This window comes from Salmo trutta, chromosome 19, assembly GCF_901001165.1.
Source record: "Salmo trutta chromosome 19, fSalTru1.1, whole genome shotgun sequence".
Classification (NCBI taxonomy): Eukaryota; Metazoa; Chordata; class Actinopteri; order Salmoniformes; family Salmonidae; genus Salmo; species Salmo trutta.
This window is the reverse complement of record NC_042975.1, coordinates 55663672-55680411: the sequence shown is the minus strand read 5'-3', so window position 1 is coordinate 55680411 and position 16740 is coordinate 55663672. Positions and strand designations below refer to the sequence as shown.

General features: G+C 42.6%; 1 protein-coding gene across 2 annotated transcripts in view; it reads left to right on the top strand.

Moving 5' to 3' along the window:
* Positions 1-16506, top strand: part of LOC115155022 (segment polarity protein dishevelled homolog DVL-2) — a 33932-nt gene extending 17426 nt beyond the window's left edge. The window contains exons 7-15 of one of the 2 annotated variants that reach the window (XM_029701809.1): positions 2265-2334; positions 2547-2686; positions 2769-2845; positions 6553-6620; positions 6879-7046; positions 7455-7586; positions 11824-12000; positions 12385-12609; positions 14683-16506. In XM_029701809.1, coding sequence (XP_029557669.1) covers positions 2265-2334; positions 2547-2686; positions 2769-2845; positions 6553-6620; positions 6879-7046; positions 7455-7586; positions 11824-12000; positions 12385-12609; positions 14683-15224 — 1599 coding nt within the window. In that variant the 3' untranslated portion in view covers positions 15225-16506. Of the gene's footprint in view, positions 1-2264; positions 2335-2546; positions 2687-2768; positions 2846-6552; positions 6621-6854; positions 7047-7454; positions 7587-11823; positions 12001-12384; positions 12610-14682 lie in introns of both variants that reach the window. The other variant, XM_029701808.1, reaches the window with a different exon arrangement.
* Positions 16507-16740: the final 234 nt, after the last annotated feature.

The following is a 16740-nucleotide window of genomic DNA, read 5'->3' as shown; positions in this document are numbered from 1 at the left end:
AGTAATTCTGAGAACATAAGACTATATGATAGTTACATGTTATGGATATGAAATATGTAGGGGACTGCAGTAGGGGCTAGTTTGTGTTTCAGTATACAGTACCAGTCAAAGGTTTGGACACCTACTCATTCCATAGTTTTTTTTTTTTTTTGACATTTTTACATTGTAGAATTATAGTGAAGACATCAAAACTATGAAATAACACTTATGGAATCATGTAGTAACCAAAAAAAGTGTTAAACAAATCAAAACATATTTTATATTTCAGATTCGTCAAAGTAGCCACTGTTTGCCTTTATGACAGCTTTGCACACTCTTGGCATTCTCTCAACCAGCTTCACCTGGAATGCTTTTCCAACAGTCTTAAAGGAGTTCTCACATAAGCACTTGTTGGCTGCTTTTCCTTTACTCTGCGGTTCAACTCATCCCAAACCATCTCAATTGGGTTGAGGTCGGGTGATTGTGGAGGCCAGGTCATCTGATGCAGCACTACATCACTCTCCTTGGTCAAATAGCCGTTACACAGCCTGGAGGTGTGTTTTGGGTCATTGTCCTGTTGAAAAACAAATGATAGTCCCACTAAGCGCAAACCAGATGGGATGATGTATCGCTGCAGAATGTTGTGGTAGCCATGCTGGTTAAGTGTGCCTTGAATTCTAAATAAATCACAGACAGTGTCACCAGCAAAGCACCACCACAACATCACACCACCTCCTCCATGCTTCGCGGTGGGAACCACACATGCGGAGATCATCCATTCACCACCTCTGCGTCTCACAAAGACACGGCGGTTGGAACCAAAAACCTCAATTTGGACTCATCACACCAAAGGACAGATATCCACCGGTCGAATTGCTTGTGGTCTCTTCCTCTTATTGGTGTCCTTTAGTAGTGGTTTCTTTGCAACAATTTGACCATGAAGGCCTGATTCACGCAGTCTCCCTTGAACAGTTGATGTTGTGATGTGTCTGTTACTTGAACTCTGTGAAGCATTTATTTGGGATGCAATTTCTGAGGTTTCTGGTAACTCTAATGAACGTATCCTCCTGTGGCGGTCCTCATGAGAGCCAGTTTCATCATAGCGCTTTGTTTTTGCGACTGCACTTGACGAAACTTTAAAGTTCTTGAAATGTTCCACATTGACTGACCTTCAGGTCTTAATGATGCACTGTCATTTATCTTTGCTTATTTGAGCTGTTCTTGCCATAATATGGACTTGGTCTTTTACCAAATAGGGCTATATTCTGTATACCACCCCTACCTTGTCACAACACAACTGATTTGCTCAAAGGCAATAAGAAGGAAAGAAATTCCACAAATTAACTTTTCAGGTGACTACCTCATGAAGCTGGTTGAGAGAATGCCGAGTGTGCAAAGGTGTCATCTAGGCAAAGGGTGGCTACTTTGAAGAATCTCAAATATAAAGTATGTTTTGATTTAACACTTTTGTGGTTACTACTTGATTCCATATGTGTTATTTCATAGTTTTGATGTCTTCACTATTATTCTACAATGTAGAAAAGTGAAAATAAAGAAAAACCCTGGAATGAGTAGGTGTGTCCAAACTTTTGACTGGTACTGTACATTTTAAAAACATTACAATACAGTACAGATTTCACAACAGGTGTTGATGGTGTACAGGCTATTAAATGGATTTATTAGACTTTAGACTATTCAAATGTGGACCTTTCATCAGCAGCTTGCATGTGTGGAACCCCTTGATAATAATTAACAGTGAATTACTGTGACACCAGCAGTTAATTACCAGCTGACAAAATTTGTGTCGACAACTTTCCACAGTGATGCTGGCCCATGTTGGCTCCAATGCTTCCCCCAGTGTCAAGTTGGCTGAATGGTCCACCACCCAAAGGACATTCTTGATACACACGGGAAACTGTTGCGTGTGAGAAAACCAGCAGCGCTGCAATTTGACATAAACCGGTGCACCTACTACCATACCCTGTTCAAAGGCATTTACATATTTTTGTCTTGCCCATTCACCCTCTGAACCGCACACATACAAAAGCCATTTCTCAATTGTCTCAAGGCTTAAAAATCCTCCTTTAACTTGTCTCCTCCCCTTCATCTACACTGATTGAAGTGGATTTAACAATTGACATCAATAAGGGATCATAGCTTTCACTTGGATTCACCTGGTCAGTCTATCATGGAATGAGCAGGTGTCCTTTAATGTTTTGTATGCTTGGTGTAGGTGATGTAATAGTACGTGTTTTTTTTTAGGTTTTTGTTTTGCTGTGTTTCAGGCTTCTTCGTTCAGCAGTGTGACAGACTCCACCATGTCCCTTAACATCATCACTGTTACTCTCAACATGGGTGAGTGCCCCCTTCAATTGCTCCCCTCCTTTTTGCTTCTTTCTTATTCCTTTCTTCTCACTCCTCTATCACCTCACGCTCTTCCATTGCCTTATCTCTACATCAGGCTCACGTGCTAGCTTATCTGTAAGGTTTAGTTTTTCTTATCTGAAATAAAATGGAATAGGATAAAAAGACTATCTGTTAGCTGATGTACGGTTTCCCCCGTGCAGATAAATACAACTTCTTGGGCATCAGTATCGTGGGTCAGAGCAACGAGAGGGGTGATGGGGGTATCTACATTGGCTCCATTATGAAGGGAGGGGCTGTGGCTGCTGATGGGCGGATCGAACCAGGAGACATGCTGCTGCAGGTGACACACATACAATAAGTTGTCTCTTATAGCTGGAAAGCTCTTTGTTTAAGGTCTATCCTCTCATGTTGCTTCATCTCAGGTGAACGACATCAACTTTGAGAACATGAGTAATGACGATGCTGTCCGTGTGCTGAGAGAGATTGTACATAAACCTGGGTAAGGCATCTCTTTCCTGTATGCACAAACTTTCAGTCTGTGTCTTGGTCTACAGTTGAAGTCGGAAGTTTACATACACTTAGTCATTAAAACTCGTTTTTCAACCACTCCACAATTTTCTTGTTAACAAACTATAGTTTTGGCAAGTCGGTTAGGACATCTACTTTGTGCATGACTCAAGTCATTTTTCCAACAATCGTTTACAGACAGATTATTTCACTTATAATTCATTGTATCACAATTCCAGTGGGTCAGAAGTTTACATGCACTAAGTTGACTGTGCCTTTAAACAGCTTGGAAAATTCCAGAAAATTATGTCATGGTTTTAGAAGCTTCTGATAGACTAATTGACATCATTTGAGTCAATTGGAGGTGTACCTGTGGATGTATTTCAAGGCTTACCTTCAAACTCAGTGCCTCTTTGCATGACATCATGGGAAAATCAAAAGAAATCAGACAATTGTTTTTATTTCACCTTTATTTAACCAGGTAAGCTAGTTGAGAACAGGTTCTCATTTACAACTGCGACCTGGCCAAGATAAAGCAAAGCAATGCGACACAAACAACAACACAGTTACACATGGAATAAACAAGCGTACAGTCAATAACAGAATAGAAAGTCTATATACAGTGTGTGCAAATGGCGTGAGGACGTAAGGCAATAAATAGGCCATAGTAGCAAAGTAATTACAATTTAGCAGATTAACACTGGAGTGATAGATGAGCAGATGATGATGTGAAAGTAGTGATACTGGTGTGCAAAGAGCAGAAAAGTAAATAAAAACAATATGGGGATGAGGTAGGTAGATTGGGTGGGCTATTTACAGATGGGCTATGTACAGCTGCAGCGATCGGTTAGCTGCTCAGATAGCTGATGTTTAAAGTTAGTGAGGGAAATATAAGTCTCCAGCTTCAACGATTTTTGCAATTCATTCCAGTCACTGGCAGCAGAGAACTAGAAGGAAAGGCGGCCAAAGGATGTGCTGGCTTTGGGGATGACCAGTGAGATATACCCGTTGGAGTGTGTGCTACGGGTGGGTGTTGTTATCGTGACCAGTGAGCTGAGATAAGGCAGAGCTTTACCTAGCATAGACTTATAGATGACCTGGAGCCAGTGGGTCTGGCGATGAATATATAGCGAGGGCCAGCCGACTAGAGAATACAGGTCGCAGTGGTGGGTGGTATAAGGGGCTTTGGTAACAAAACGGATGGCACTGTGTTAGACTGCATCCAGTTTGCTGAGTAAAGTATTGGAAGCTATTTTGTAGATGACATCGCCAAAGTTGAGGATCGGTAGGATGGTCAGTTTTACTAGGGTAAGTTTGGCGGCGTGAGTGAAGGAGGCCAAGACCTCCGAAAAAAAATTGTAGACCTCCACAAGTCTGGTTCATCCTTGGGAGCAATATCTAAACGCCTGAAGGTACAAAGAAGCCACTGCTCCGAAACCGCCATTAAAAAAGCCAGACTACGGTTTGCAACTGCACATGGGGACAAAGATCGTACTTTTTCTAGTAATGTCCTCTGGACTGATGAAACAAAAATAGAACTGTTTGGCCATAATGACCATCGTTATGTTTGGAGGAAAAGGGGGGAAGCTTGCAAGCCGAAGAACCCCATCCCAACCGTGAAGCACGGGGGTGTCAGCATCATGTTTTGGGGGTGCTTTGCTGCAGGAGGGACTGGTGCACTTCACAAAATAGATGGCATCATGAGGGTGGAAAATGATTTGGATATATTGAAGCGACATCTCAAGACATCAGTCAGGAAGTTAAAGCTTGGTCTTAAATGGGTCTTCCAAATGGACAATGACCCCAAGCATACTTCCAAAGTTGTGGCAAAATGGCTTAAGGACAACAAAGTCAAGGTATTGGAGTGGCCATCACAAAGCCCTGACCTTAATCTCATAGAAAAATGGGCCAAAATGCACTCAACTTATTGTGGGAAGCTTGTGGAAGGCTACCGAAAAACGTTTGACCTAAGTTAAACAATTTAAAGGCAATGCTAACAAATACTAATTGTGTGTATGTAAACTTCTGACCCACTGGGAATGTGACGAAAGAAATAAAAGCTGAAATAAATCACTCTCTACTATTATTCTGACATTTCACATTCTTAAAATAAACTGGTGATCCTAACTGACCTAAAACAGGGAATTCTTACTAGAATTAAATGTCAGGAATTGTGAAACGGAGTTACATTTATTTGGCTATGGTATATGTAAACTTCCGACTTCAACTGTATGTGTGCATGCCTTCTGCTCCTTCTACAAAGATAATTATCCATCAATAATATAATACTTTTAGCGAAAACACTTCTGTTACAATCTGTACAAACTGAGAATAGAAAGGTTCACAACTTTTGTGAAACATCACAGCAAAGTTGAAAAATATATGGCAAATAGAAATACAATATGGATGGTGTTAAGAGATCGATGGGAGGTGTTGAGTGGAGCTGAAGGGTGGAATTAAAAACAAGTTAACTAATGTAAAATATACTTTCCGATAATGGAAAATGTATTTAAGAGCTGTGTACATACATACATACATACATACATACATACATACATACATACATACATACATACATACATACATACATACATACATACATACATACATACATACATACATACACAAGATTTCAGACCCCTTGACTTTTTCTACAATTTGTTACATTACAGCCTTGTTCTGAAGTGGATTCAATATATTGTGTTCATCAATCTACGCACAATGCCCCATAATGACATCACAATACCCCATATTGACTAAGCGAAAACAAGTTATTACAAAGTTTTTCAAAAGTACAAAAAACAGATACCTTATTTACATAATTATTCAGACCCTTTGCTATGAGACTCAAAATTGCACTTAGTTGCATCCTGTTTCCATTGATCATCCTTGACGTTTCTACAACTTAATTGGAGTCCACCTGTGGTACATTCAATTGATTGGACATGATTTGGAAAGGAACACACCTGTCTATATAAGGTCCCACAGTTGACAGAGAATGTCAAAGCAAAAAACAAGCCATGAGGTCGGCGGAATTGTCTGTAGAGCTCCGAGACAGGATTGTGTCGAAGCACAGATCTGAGGAAGGGTACTAAAAAATGTCTGCAGCATTGAAGGTCCCCAAAAACACAGTGGCCTCCATCATTCTTAAATGGAAGAAGTTTGGAACCACCAAGACTCTTCCTAGAGTTGGCTGCCTGACCAAACTGAACAATCGGAGGAGAAGGGCCTGTTCAGGGAGGTGACCAAGAACCCTATGGTCACTCTAACAGAGCTACAGAGTTCCTCTTTGGAGGCCTTCTGGAAGGTTCTCCCTTCTCTGAAGCACTCCACCAATCAGGCCTTTAGGGTAAAGTGGCCAGACTAAAGCCACTCCTCAGTAAAAGGCACATGACAGCATGCTTGGATGCACCTAAAGGACTCTGACCATGAGAAACAAGATTCTCTGGTCTGATGAAACCAAGATTGAACTCTTTGGCCTAAATGCCTAACTTTTGACTGGTACTGTATATATTATATACATTTACAAAAAAATATATGGGGGTTGAAAATGATGCAGACAATGACATTGATGGAAGCTACAATCCATCTGCAATATTAAAGCTGATCTACCCCCTAAAACAAAAGAGAAGAAAATAAAGATAATTATCTCGATGTCTCCCTCGCTTTCACTCTTTCTCCTTTTCTCTCTCCACCCAGACCTATTATCCTGACAGTAGCTAAATGCTGGGACCCGTCACCCCAGGGCTACTTCACCCTCCCACGCAGTGAGTAACCTGTTATATCTCCTAGGCTCTTTCTCAGTTCCTCTTTCCTTGATTCCTTGCATCCTCTCTCCTCACAACACACTCAAGGTCGAAGATCCAAAGTCCCTTCCCCTCTGACCTTCTCTTTTTGAGAACGAGGAGAGGGAGGACGTGAGAAATCGAGCAGACTAACTGCGAAAAGAGCCTCGGCTGAGAAATTCACCCAATGGTAGAGGAGACGACAACCCCTCATAGTGTACACCCCCATTGTTCTTCCAGATGAGCCGATCCGGCCCATAGACCCGGCTGTGTGGGTGAGCCATTCTGTGGCCCTGACAGGGGCCTACCCTCCCTACCCCGGCAGCTCCTCTCTCAGCACCATCACCTCCAACTCCTCCGTGCCCGAGACAGAGCGTGAGTCCCTCTGCCCGTCTCTGGCCCACAAAGGTAAGGTCTGCTTTTATTTACTACACTGTATGTTTGAGTCTTCTCATGTCTCTTTCTCTCTCTCACTTTCTGTCTTGTAAGTCTCAAGTTTTGTCATTTTGCTCATTGATCTCTGTTGAAGATTTAAGTCAGGGTTTCCCAAACTCGGTCCTGGGCCCCCAGCACTACTCAGCTGATTCCAATAGTGAACTAATCATCAAGCTTTGATCATTTGAACTAGCTGTATAGTGTTAAGGCAAAAAACTACATGGGGACCTGAGGACCGAGTTTGGGAAACGCTATTTTAAGTTCCCTCTTCTCCCTCAAGTGTTAAGTTTTGTCTACCTTAGTTGTTGATAATGAATAGATTTTTTTGACAGTCTGTTTCTCTTAATCTTACCCTCCTCTCCTCCCCTCATCTCTCTCCAGGTTTTGATGACTTCAACCTGTCCCTCCACTCTGACATGGCGTCGGTGGCTAAGGCCATGGCCTCCCCAGAGTCTGGTCTGGAGGTCAGAGACAGGATGTGGCTCAAGATCACCATCCCCAACGCCTTCCTTGGTGAGAGAACTGCTTCCAGATCTGTTTGTGCTGTATAGCCAACTTCTAGGGTGCTGTTGTATTTGGATTGGAAAGAAGGGTTATATCGTTGAAAAGTTATAACTAGTATTAGGGTTTAATGAAAAATATATAAATAATAATAATACCGATGACTGGTATCCCAGGACTTCCCGACCAAGCACCTTCCAGTTTCTCAAGAACAATATTGACAGGTCCCGTGGACCAATAATATTAAACATTTATGCCTCACTAAAAAAATACAAAATGTGCACGTGCAAATAGCTGCATGCATGAACCGGACATATCAACTTTTATTTAACTTATTTTACTAGGTAAGTTGAATGAGAACACATTCTCGTTTATAGCAACGACCTGGGGAATAGTTACAGGGGAGGTGGGGGAATGAATAAGCCAATTGGAAGCTAAGGACGATTAGGTGGCCATGGTGGTATGAAGGCCAGATAGGAAATTTAGCCAGGACACCGGGGTTAACACCCCTACTCTTACAATAAGTGCCATGGGATCTTTAGTGACCACAGAGTCGGGACACCCGTGTGTCACGGTCGTCGTATGAATGAGACCAAAGCGCAGCGTGTGTATCGTTCCACATCTTTATTTAACTGTGAAACTATGCAAGACATACAATAAACAAAAACAACAAACCGTGACGAAGAGGTGCAACATACACTAACTCAAAATAATCTCCCAGAAACACTAGTGGGATAAACAACAACTTAAATATGATCCCAAATTAGAGACAACGATGACCCACTGCCTCTAATTGGGAATCATATGCAAACCCCAACCTAGAAAAAATAACCTAGAACACAACAAAAAACTAGACAAAAACCCCAACATAGAAATAAATGCACTAGACCAAACCCCCCAGTCACACCCTGACCTACTCTACCATAGAAAAATACAAGCTCTCTATGGTCAGGACGTGACACCGTGTAACGTCCCATCTGAAAGACGGCACCCTACACAGGGCAATGTCCCCAATCACTGCCCTGGGATATTTGTTTAGACCAGAGGTAAAAGTGCCTCCTACTTGCCCCCCAACACCACTTCCAACATGAACTGGTCTCCCATTCAGGGACCGACTAGGACCAACCCCGCTTAGCTTCAGAGGCAAGCCAGCAGTGGAATGCAGGGTGGTATGCTGCTGGCAAACTCTCTGGCGTCATTCATAGCCTACATTAAACCAGCCATCACGATTCTAGCAGCCTACCATATTTAGCCTACTCAACATAATGTCAATAGAAAACATCACTTACTTGCAAGACTTCTATAAATTGCTGTCATGTGTAGGCTACTCATGACGCAGTTACTGAAGGCAGTCTCATCTCACATTCACAGATCACTTTATGGCACTGGTAGAAGCTCAAAATATGACCTGCAGCTACTCACTGGTCACAAAATGGCTGGTATATTGTGAGTACAACCGTGCCTCTAGGAAATATATATTTGGAACATTGTTCCATGATGTTAAAATAACAAAAGTGAGTGCACGGCTAGCAGATAGTGGCTATCAGATACCATAGACTTCCAGTCATTGCACTAACCCTACTTAGCAGTTGCGCTAGTTAGCAACTTCCTTCAAACTGCATGCAGAGACATACAAATGGTGTCCATGAGTTCATCTGACTCAGGGGAAGTACATATAGGGCCTCATTACCAAAATCACAAAGTGTCCCTTTAAACTGGCTGGGCCTAATATAGTGAATAAGAGGTCATACAATACGTTTTGTAGTGATTCATATGTTGCTGATGTGAAGAATATTTGCTGGTATGTGGTGTGTAATGAGGAGCAACCAGACTTGACACATTGCTTATTTCAGTTACAAATAAGCATGCACCCATTAAGAAAATGACTGTTAAAACTGTTAAGTCCTGTTGGATTGATGAAGAATTGAATAATTGTATGGTTGAGAGGGATGATGCAAAAGGTATGGCAAATACGTCTGGCAGCCCAACTGATTGGCAAACATACTGCAAATTAAGAAATCATGTGACTAAACTAAATAAAAAAACTATACTATGAAACCAATAAATTATATAAAGAATAATAGTAAAAAGCTTTAGAGCACCTTAAATAACATTTTTTGGGGAAAATCATTCCATCATTCATTGAATCAGATGGCTAATTTAAACGTAGGGATGGTATACCAGCAACAAATGCTGACACTACACATCCAAGTATATCAGACCAAATTATGAAAGGCAAGAATTGTACTTTTGAATTCCGTGAAGTCAGTGTGGAAGAGGTGAAATCAACAATGACAAGCCACCGGGGTCTGACAATCTGGATGGAAAATTACTGAAGGTAAGAGTGGATGATATTGCCACTCCTATTTGCCATATCTTCAAGTTAAGCCTACTAGAAAGTGTGTGCCCTCAGGCCTGAAGGGAAGCTATAGTCATTCCGCTACCCAAGAATAGTAAAGCCCCCTTTACTGGCTCAAATAGCTGACCAATCAGCCTTTTACCAACCCTTAGTGAACTTCTGGGGAAAAAAACAGTTTGACCAGATAGAATGTTATTTCACGGTAAACAAATTGACACCAGACTTTCAGCATGCATATAGGGAAGGACACTCAACAAGCACAGCACTTACACAAATGACTGAGAGAAATGGATGATAAAATGATTGTGGGGGCTGTCTTGTTAGTCTTCAGTGCGGCTTTTGACATTATCGATTATAGTCTGCTGCTGGAAAAACGTATGTGTTATGGCTTTACACCCCCTGCAATATTGTGGATAAAGAGTTACTTGTCTAACAGAACACAGAGGGTGTTCTTTAATGGAAGCCTCTCAAACATAATCCAGGTAGAAGCAGGAATTCCCCAGGGTATCTGTTTAGGCCCCTTGCGTTTTTCAATTTTTACTAACGACATGCCACTGGCTTTGAATAAGGCCAGTGTGTCTGTATGCAGATGACTCAACACTATACACGTCAGCTACTACAGCGACTGAAATGACTGCAACACTTAACAAAGAGATGCAGTTAGTTTCAGAATGGGTAGCAAGGAATAAGTTAGTCCTAAATATTTCCAAGAATAAAAGCATTGTATTTGGGACAAATCATTCCCTAAACCTCAACTACATCTCATAATGAATAATGTGGAAATTGAGCATGTTGAGGTGACTAAACTGCTTGGAGTAACCCTGGATTGTAAACTGTCATGGTCAAAACATATTGATACAACAGTAGCTATAATAAAGCGCTGCTCTTCCTTAACAACACTGTCCTACAGGCCCTGGTTTTGTCGCACCTGGACTACTGTTCAGTCATGTCGTCAGGTGCCACAAAGAGGGTCTTGGGAAAATTGCAGTTGGCTCAGAACAGGGCAGCACGGCTGGCCCTTAAAAGTACACGGAGAGCTAACATTAATGACATGCATGTCAATCTCTCATGGCTCAAAGTGGAAGAGAGATTGACTTCCTCATTACTTGTTTTTGTAAGAGGTGTTGACAAGCTGAAGGTACCGAGCTGTCTGTTTTTAAAATACTCGGACACCCATGCATACCCCACAAGACATGCCACCAGTACTACTTCACAGTCCCCAAGTCTAGAACATACTATGGGAGGCACAGAGTACTACATAGAGCCATGACTACATGGAACTCTATTCCACATCAGGTAACTGATGCAAGCAGTAGAATCAGATTTTAAAAAACAGATAAATGTACACTTTATGGAACAGCGGGGACTGTGAAGCAACACAAACATAGACACATGCATACACACACGCACTATACACACGCATACACACAGATTTTGTGTTGTAGATATGTGGTACTGAAGTAGGGCCCCGAGGTCACACATTTAGTGTGTTGTGAAATCTGTTATGAATGTATTGTAATGTTTTTAGAATTGTATAACTGCCTTCTTTTTGCCGGACCCCAGGAAGAGAGCAGCTAATGGGGATCCATAATAAATACAAATACACTAGGCTTTAAACAAATTGCGTTTAACAGAACTTTAACAGAACCTTGAGTTGATAAAGTTTTGACAAAAACAATATTATAAACTGGGTGGTTCGAGAGCAGCCTTTAGCCGTCGTATATTGGACATATACAGCCATATAGAGCCACTCCACATCCTCCTGATGTGGAGTGGCTCTACCAACCCACGGGGGGTTCTAGTGTGGGGTTCTAACGGATGATTGGAAGGTTCTGATGTGGTCGAGTGCCTCTACCAACACAGGGATTCTAATGGATGATTGATTGGCAGGTTCTGATGTGGTGGAGTGGCTCTACCAACACATTGAGGGCTTCCAGGACCGTCGTGAAGCCAGGAAGTATGCCAGTAACCTACTGAAAGCTGGCTTCATCCGCCACACGGTCAACAAGATCACCTTCTCAGAGCAATGCTACTACATCTTCGGTGACTTCAGCGACTGTGAGAACTGTGAGTAAAACAGCACAAGCCTTTGTGGCTAATTGCCCATAGGCCTGTTGTACTGTACTACAGAGATGGGCAACAGGTGGCCATCCCTGTATTATGATTATTTTGGATAAAGAAAATTGTCAATCTGTGCGGCACTCCTTTGAATTCCGAAATCCTGATGTGGCCCTCGAGCCTTAAGATGTTGCCGTGCCTGCTGTGCTACATTAGCTTTACAGTTTCGTTGCTGTTTGTTGTGAATATATATATTTGCCATGAACTTTTTGCTGTTTTATTTTGTGAGAGCTCTGATAAAATGTCCTATGTATTGAAATTGAAGGTCAAATGATGCATCCTACATCACTGATTATAACTGTACCGTTACTCTATTCTCTCTTCCTCTCCCAGACATGGCAAACCTCTCCCTGAATGACAACGACGGTTCTAGTGGGGCCTCAGACCAGGATACCCTGGCCCCCCTGCCCCTCCCGGGGGCCACACCCTGGCCCCTGATGCACACGTTCCCCTCCTACCAGTACACTTCCAACCCCTACTCCAGCCAGCCGCCCCCCTACCATGAGCTTTCCAGCTACAGCTACGCGCCAGGCAGCACGGGGAGCCAGCATAGCGAGGGTGAGACTGGAGGGACAGAGGGAGGGGGTGGGGTGGTGTGTATGTATACTGAACAAAAACATATATGTAACATGCAATAATTTCAAAGATTTAACTGAGTTACAGTTCATATACCGTAATTTCCGGACTATTAAGCGCACCTGAATATAAGCCGCACCCACTGAATTAAAAAAATATATGTATTATTTTGAACATAAATAAGCCGCACATGTCTAAGCCGCAGGTGCCTACCGGTACATTGAAACAAATGAACTTTACACAGGCTTTAACGAAACACGGCTTGTAACAAAAATAAATAGGCTTTAACGATACACGGCTTGTAACAAAAATAAATAGGCTTTAACGAAACACGGCTTGTAACAAAACATTTAAAATTAGCAGTAAACAGTAGCCTACCAAGAAAGTCATTGCTCCAGACCAAGCTCCCGTGCAGCAGCTCTATTTCCTTTTCCAATAGCCAGATCAATCGCCTTCAACTTGAAAGCTGCATCATATGCATTTCTCCGTGTCTTTGCCATGATGAGGGTGACAAAATGACTACCGTAATCAGAATGATGAGCGCGCTCGATTTAATCTAAACAGTAAACAAAAAAGTTGTTTGACCTTAACCCGTTCGGCAATTTCATTGGTCTAATGAAAGCTTCATGCCGCCAAAAAAACTGAGCACGTCAAAGAATGTTTTTATTTTTTGAAAGCGGGAAAAATCCATATATTAGCCGCGTCATTGTTTAAGCAGCGAGGTTCAAAGCGTGGGAAAAAAGTTGCGGCTTATAGTCCGGAAATTACGGTAAGTAAATTAATTAAGCCATAATCTATGGATTTCACATGACTGGGAATACAGATATGCATCTGTTGGATACGGATACCTTTTTAAAAAATGTAAGAGCGTGGTTCAGAAAACCAGTCAGTATCTGGTGTGACCACCATTTGCCTCATTCAGCACGACACATCTCCTTCACATAGAGTTGATCAGGCTGTTGATTGAGGCCTGAGGAATGTTGTCCCACTGCTCTTCAATGGCTGTGCAAAGTTGCTGGACATAGGCGGGAACTGGAACACGCTGTTGTACACATCGATCCAGAGCATCCCAAACATGGTCAATGGGTGACATGTCTGTTGAGTATGCAGTAGATGTAAGAACTGGGACATTTTCAGCTTCCAGGAATTGTGTACAGATCCTTGCGGCATGGGGCCTTGCATTATCATGCTGAAACATGAGGTGATGAGTGGATGAATATCACAACAATAGGCCTCTGTGCATTCAAATTGCCATTGATAAAATGCAATTGTGTTCGTTGTCCGTAGCTTATACCTGCCCATACCATATCCCCACATAACGTTGACATCAGCAAACCTCTCTGCCACACGGTGCCATACACATGGTCTGCGGTTGTGAGGCCTGTTGGACGTACTGTAAAATTCTCTAAAACCATGTGGCTTATGGTAGAGAAATAAACATCCAATTATCTGGCAACAGCTCTGGTGGACATTCCTTCAGTCAGCATACCAGTTGCACGCTCCCTCAACTTGAGACATCCATGGCATTATGTTGTGACAAAACTGCACATTTTAGTGGCCTTTTGTCCCCAGTACAAGGTGTACCTGTGTAATGATCATGCTGTTTAATCAGCTTCTGGATAAACCACACCTGTCAGGTGGATGGATTATCTTGGCAAAGGAGAAATGTTTACTAACAGGGATGTAAACAAATTTGTGCTCAATTTGAGAGAAATAATATTTTTGTGCATATGGAAACTGTATTTTATATTTTATTTCAGCTCATGAAACATGGGACCAACACTTTACATGTTCTGTTTATATTTTTGTTCAGTGTAATACATGTGTTATGGATGAATAATAAAAGATTTCAGAGTTATAGTTGTCAAAGTGTTTTCCTGACAGGCCATACTCAGAAACTTGAAGATTGTAGGGTTATGCAAGGGTTAAAAAATGTCTAGTTTGAATCAGAGCTATAGATAGCCTCTGTATGATTCTGGTTAGACATTGATTTTAGAATGTACTCAGCTTTTCTGGGGTGCCTGTTTTCACATCGTCCTGTCTTCTCTCCCCCAGGGAGCCGGAGCAGTGGCTCCACCCGGAGCGAGGGAGAGAGACGGAGGGGAGGGAAAGGCGGAGGAGGGGTGGGCAGTACTAGCGGCCGGGATGAGAAGTCACCGGTAGACGGAGGCAGGGACTCTCGCTCAGGGAGCGGCAGCGAATCAGAGTATTCTATACGGAGCAGCCTGAGGAGGGGGGAACACGGAGGCTCGGCCACCCCCAGTGAACACAGCCACTATAGCCACGTCAGCCAGCGCTCACACCACCGTGCACCCCCTCCACACCTCCAATTCCCACAGGGCATCCCCCTTTCATACAACCCCATGATGCTTATGATGGTCCCCCAGCACCCTCACGTGCACCCACACACCCTCCAGGGCGTGGGGCAGACAGGGCCCTTGATGTCGGGCCTGCCCCCTGGCACCACCCCCGGGGGACCTCCAGGGGCACCCCCAACCCGTGACCTGGGTTCTGTGCCCCCTGAGCTCACCGCCTCACGCCAGTCCTTCCACCTTGCCATGGGAAATCCCAGTGAGTTCTTTGTGGACGTCATGTAGGAGTGGAGACACTACAGAGGGCTGAGTCCCAAATGGCACCTAATTCCCTACATAGTGCACTACTTTTGACCTGAGTCCAATGCGCCCTGGTCAAGAGTAGTGCCCTCTGGGACTGACCCAGAGGCTGTATATAGGGAAGTTGGTGTCCAGAATCAGAAGGATGCACGCTGCAGCATAAGGCAACAGAGCGGTACCAGCAACATTCACAAGTTGCTTTGATTCACTTGAACTCTTGGAAAGCTTTAAGAGCCTAAACCCAGCCCAGACCATTCTCTTTCTTTTTGATGTCATTGGTGAACCAAGGTTTTATTAGGTGTCTCCTCATCTGACAGGAATCAGTTACCTCTAGATCTCTACCTTATCTTACAAGCTGGTAAACATCTAGAGGAAGCAAAGATAAGTAATTCCTGTCAGCTCAGGATTCAGCTAATAAAAACCTTAAATTGAGTTTCATCAAGGGTAATAGGAATAACCTATATTTCTCTGTTGTTCAGACAGGAACATAGGTCATTATGTCAATTTGTACAATATGAAAACAGAATAAATTTCACTTCAAGTAATTGTACATAATTCAATGTGCCAAGCCATTACGACCACTGTCACATAGCTGTGATCATGTTTTAGAACCTCCTATTTAGGAGGTTAATTGTTGTGGTGTTCTTGGAATATGGTACTAAAACACTACCAGCTGGAGAAAAAGTGTTGTATACATCATTTATCTGTTAATTGAAATGGATGAATTCATGCATTCCCATTTGATCTACTGACATACAGCAGTAGGGATGTTTTTATGAGAAGTTCTGTTGGGTTTGTGTTTACATGCACTCACGCTCAGGGCCTGTATTCACAAAGCAAGAAGGTAGGCTGATCTCGGATCAGGTGCCCCTGTCCATATAACTGTATTCATTATGATTTGACAAGACTCTGATATGATTTATGAATAAGGGCCCAGGTATTGTGGAGGCCTCCTGTCCTCTGCGGTAACTGTTGAGCCCCCTGATACTGTTGTGATTTGCGCCTTACTGGTCAGTCAGCTTGATGCAGTGTGTGAATTGGGCCGGTACACACAGGTACTGATTACAGGCCCCTCAAATACTGTACTGCTTTAGTTCTGGCCACTCTTATATTGGCTTAAATATATGATGAGTACTGGCACCCAAAATGACTACTGTACCGGCACCTATTTCAGTTCACTTCAAGCACTGGGTGGATGACTGGGAGATGGAAGCTGGTACAGACCGACAGACTGAAGTATTTGGGATAGCAGTTGGTGAGGGTAAAATAATGTAGCCTGGTTAAACCAGACTGAATGCTATGCTCTCACCATTGTTTTGAGTGCTGCATTCAGTCTGGTTTAACCAGGCTATAAAGAATGAAAAAGAAACAAATACAAAATAGTTGATATAGCTCTGATCTCACACTCCTACCCACATTTTGTTTTTTAACTGAGTGACATACACCTTTTTTTATGTATACATTTATATAATTGTATTAAAGGTGCTTGATGAAGAGAATA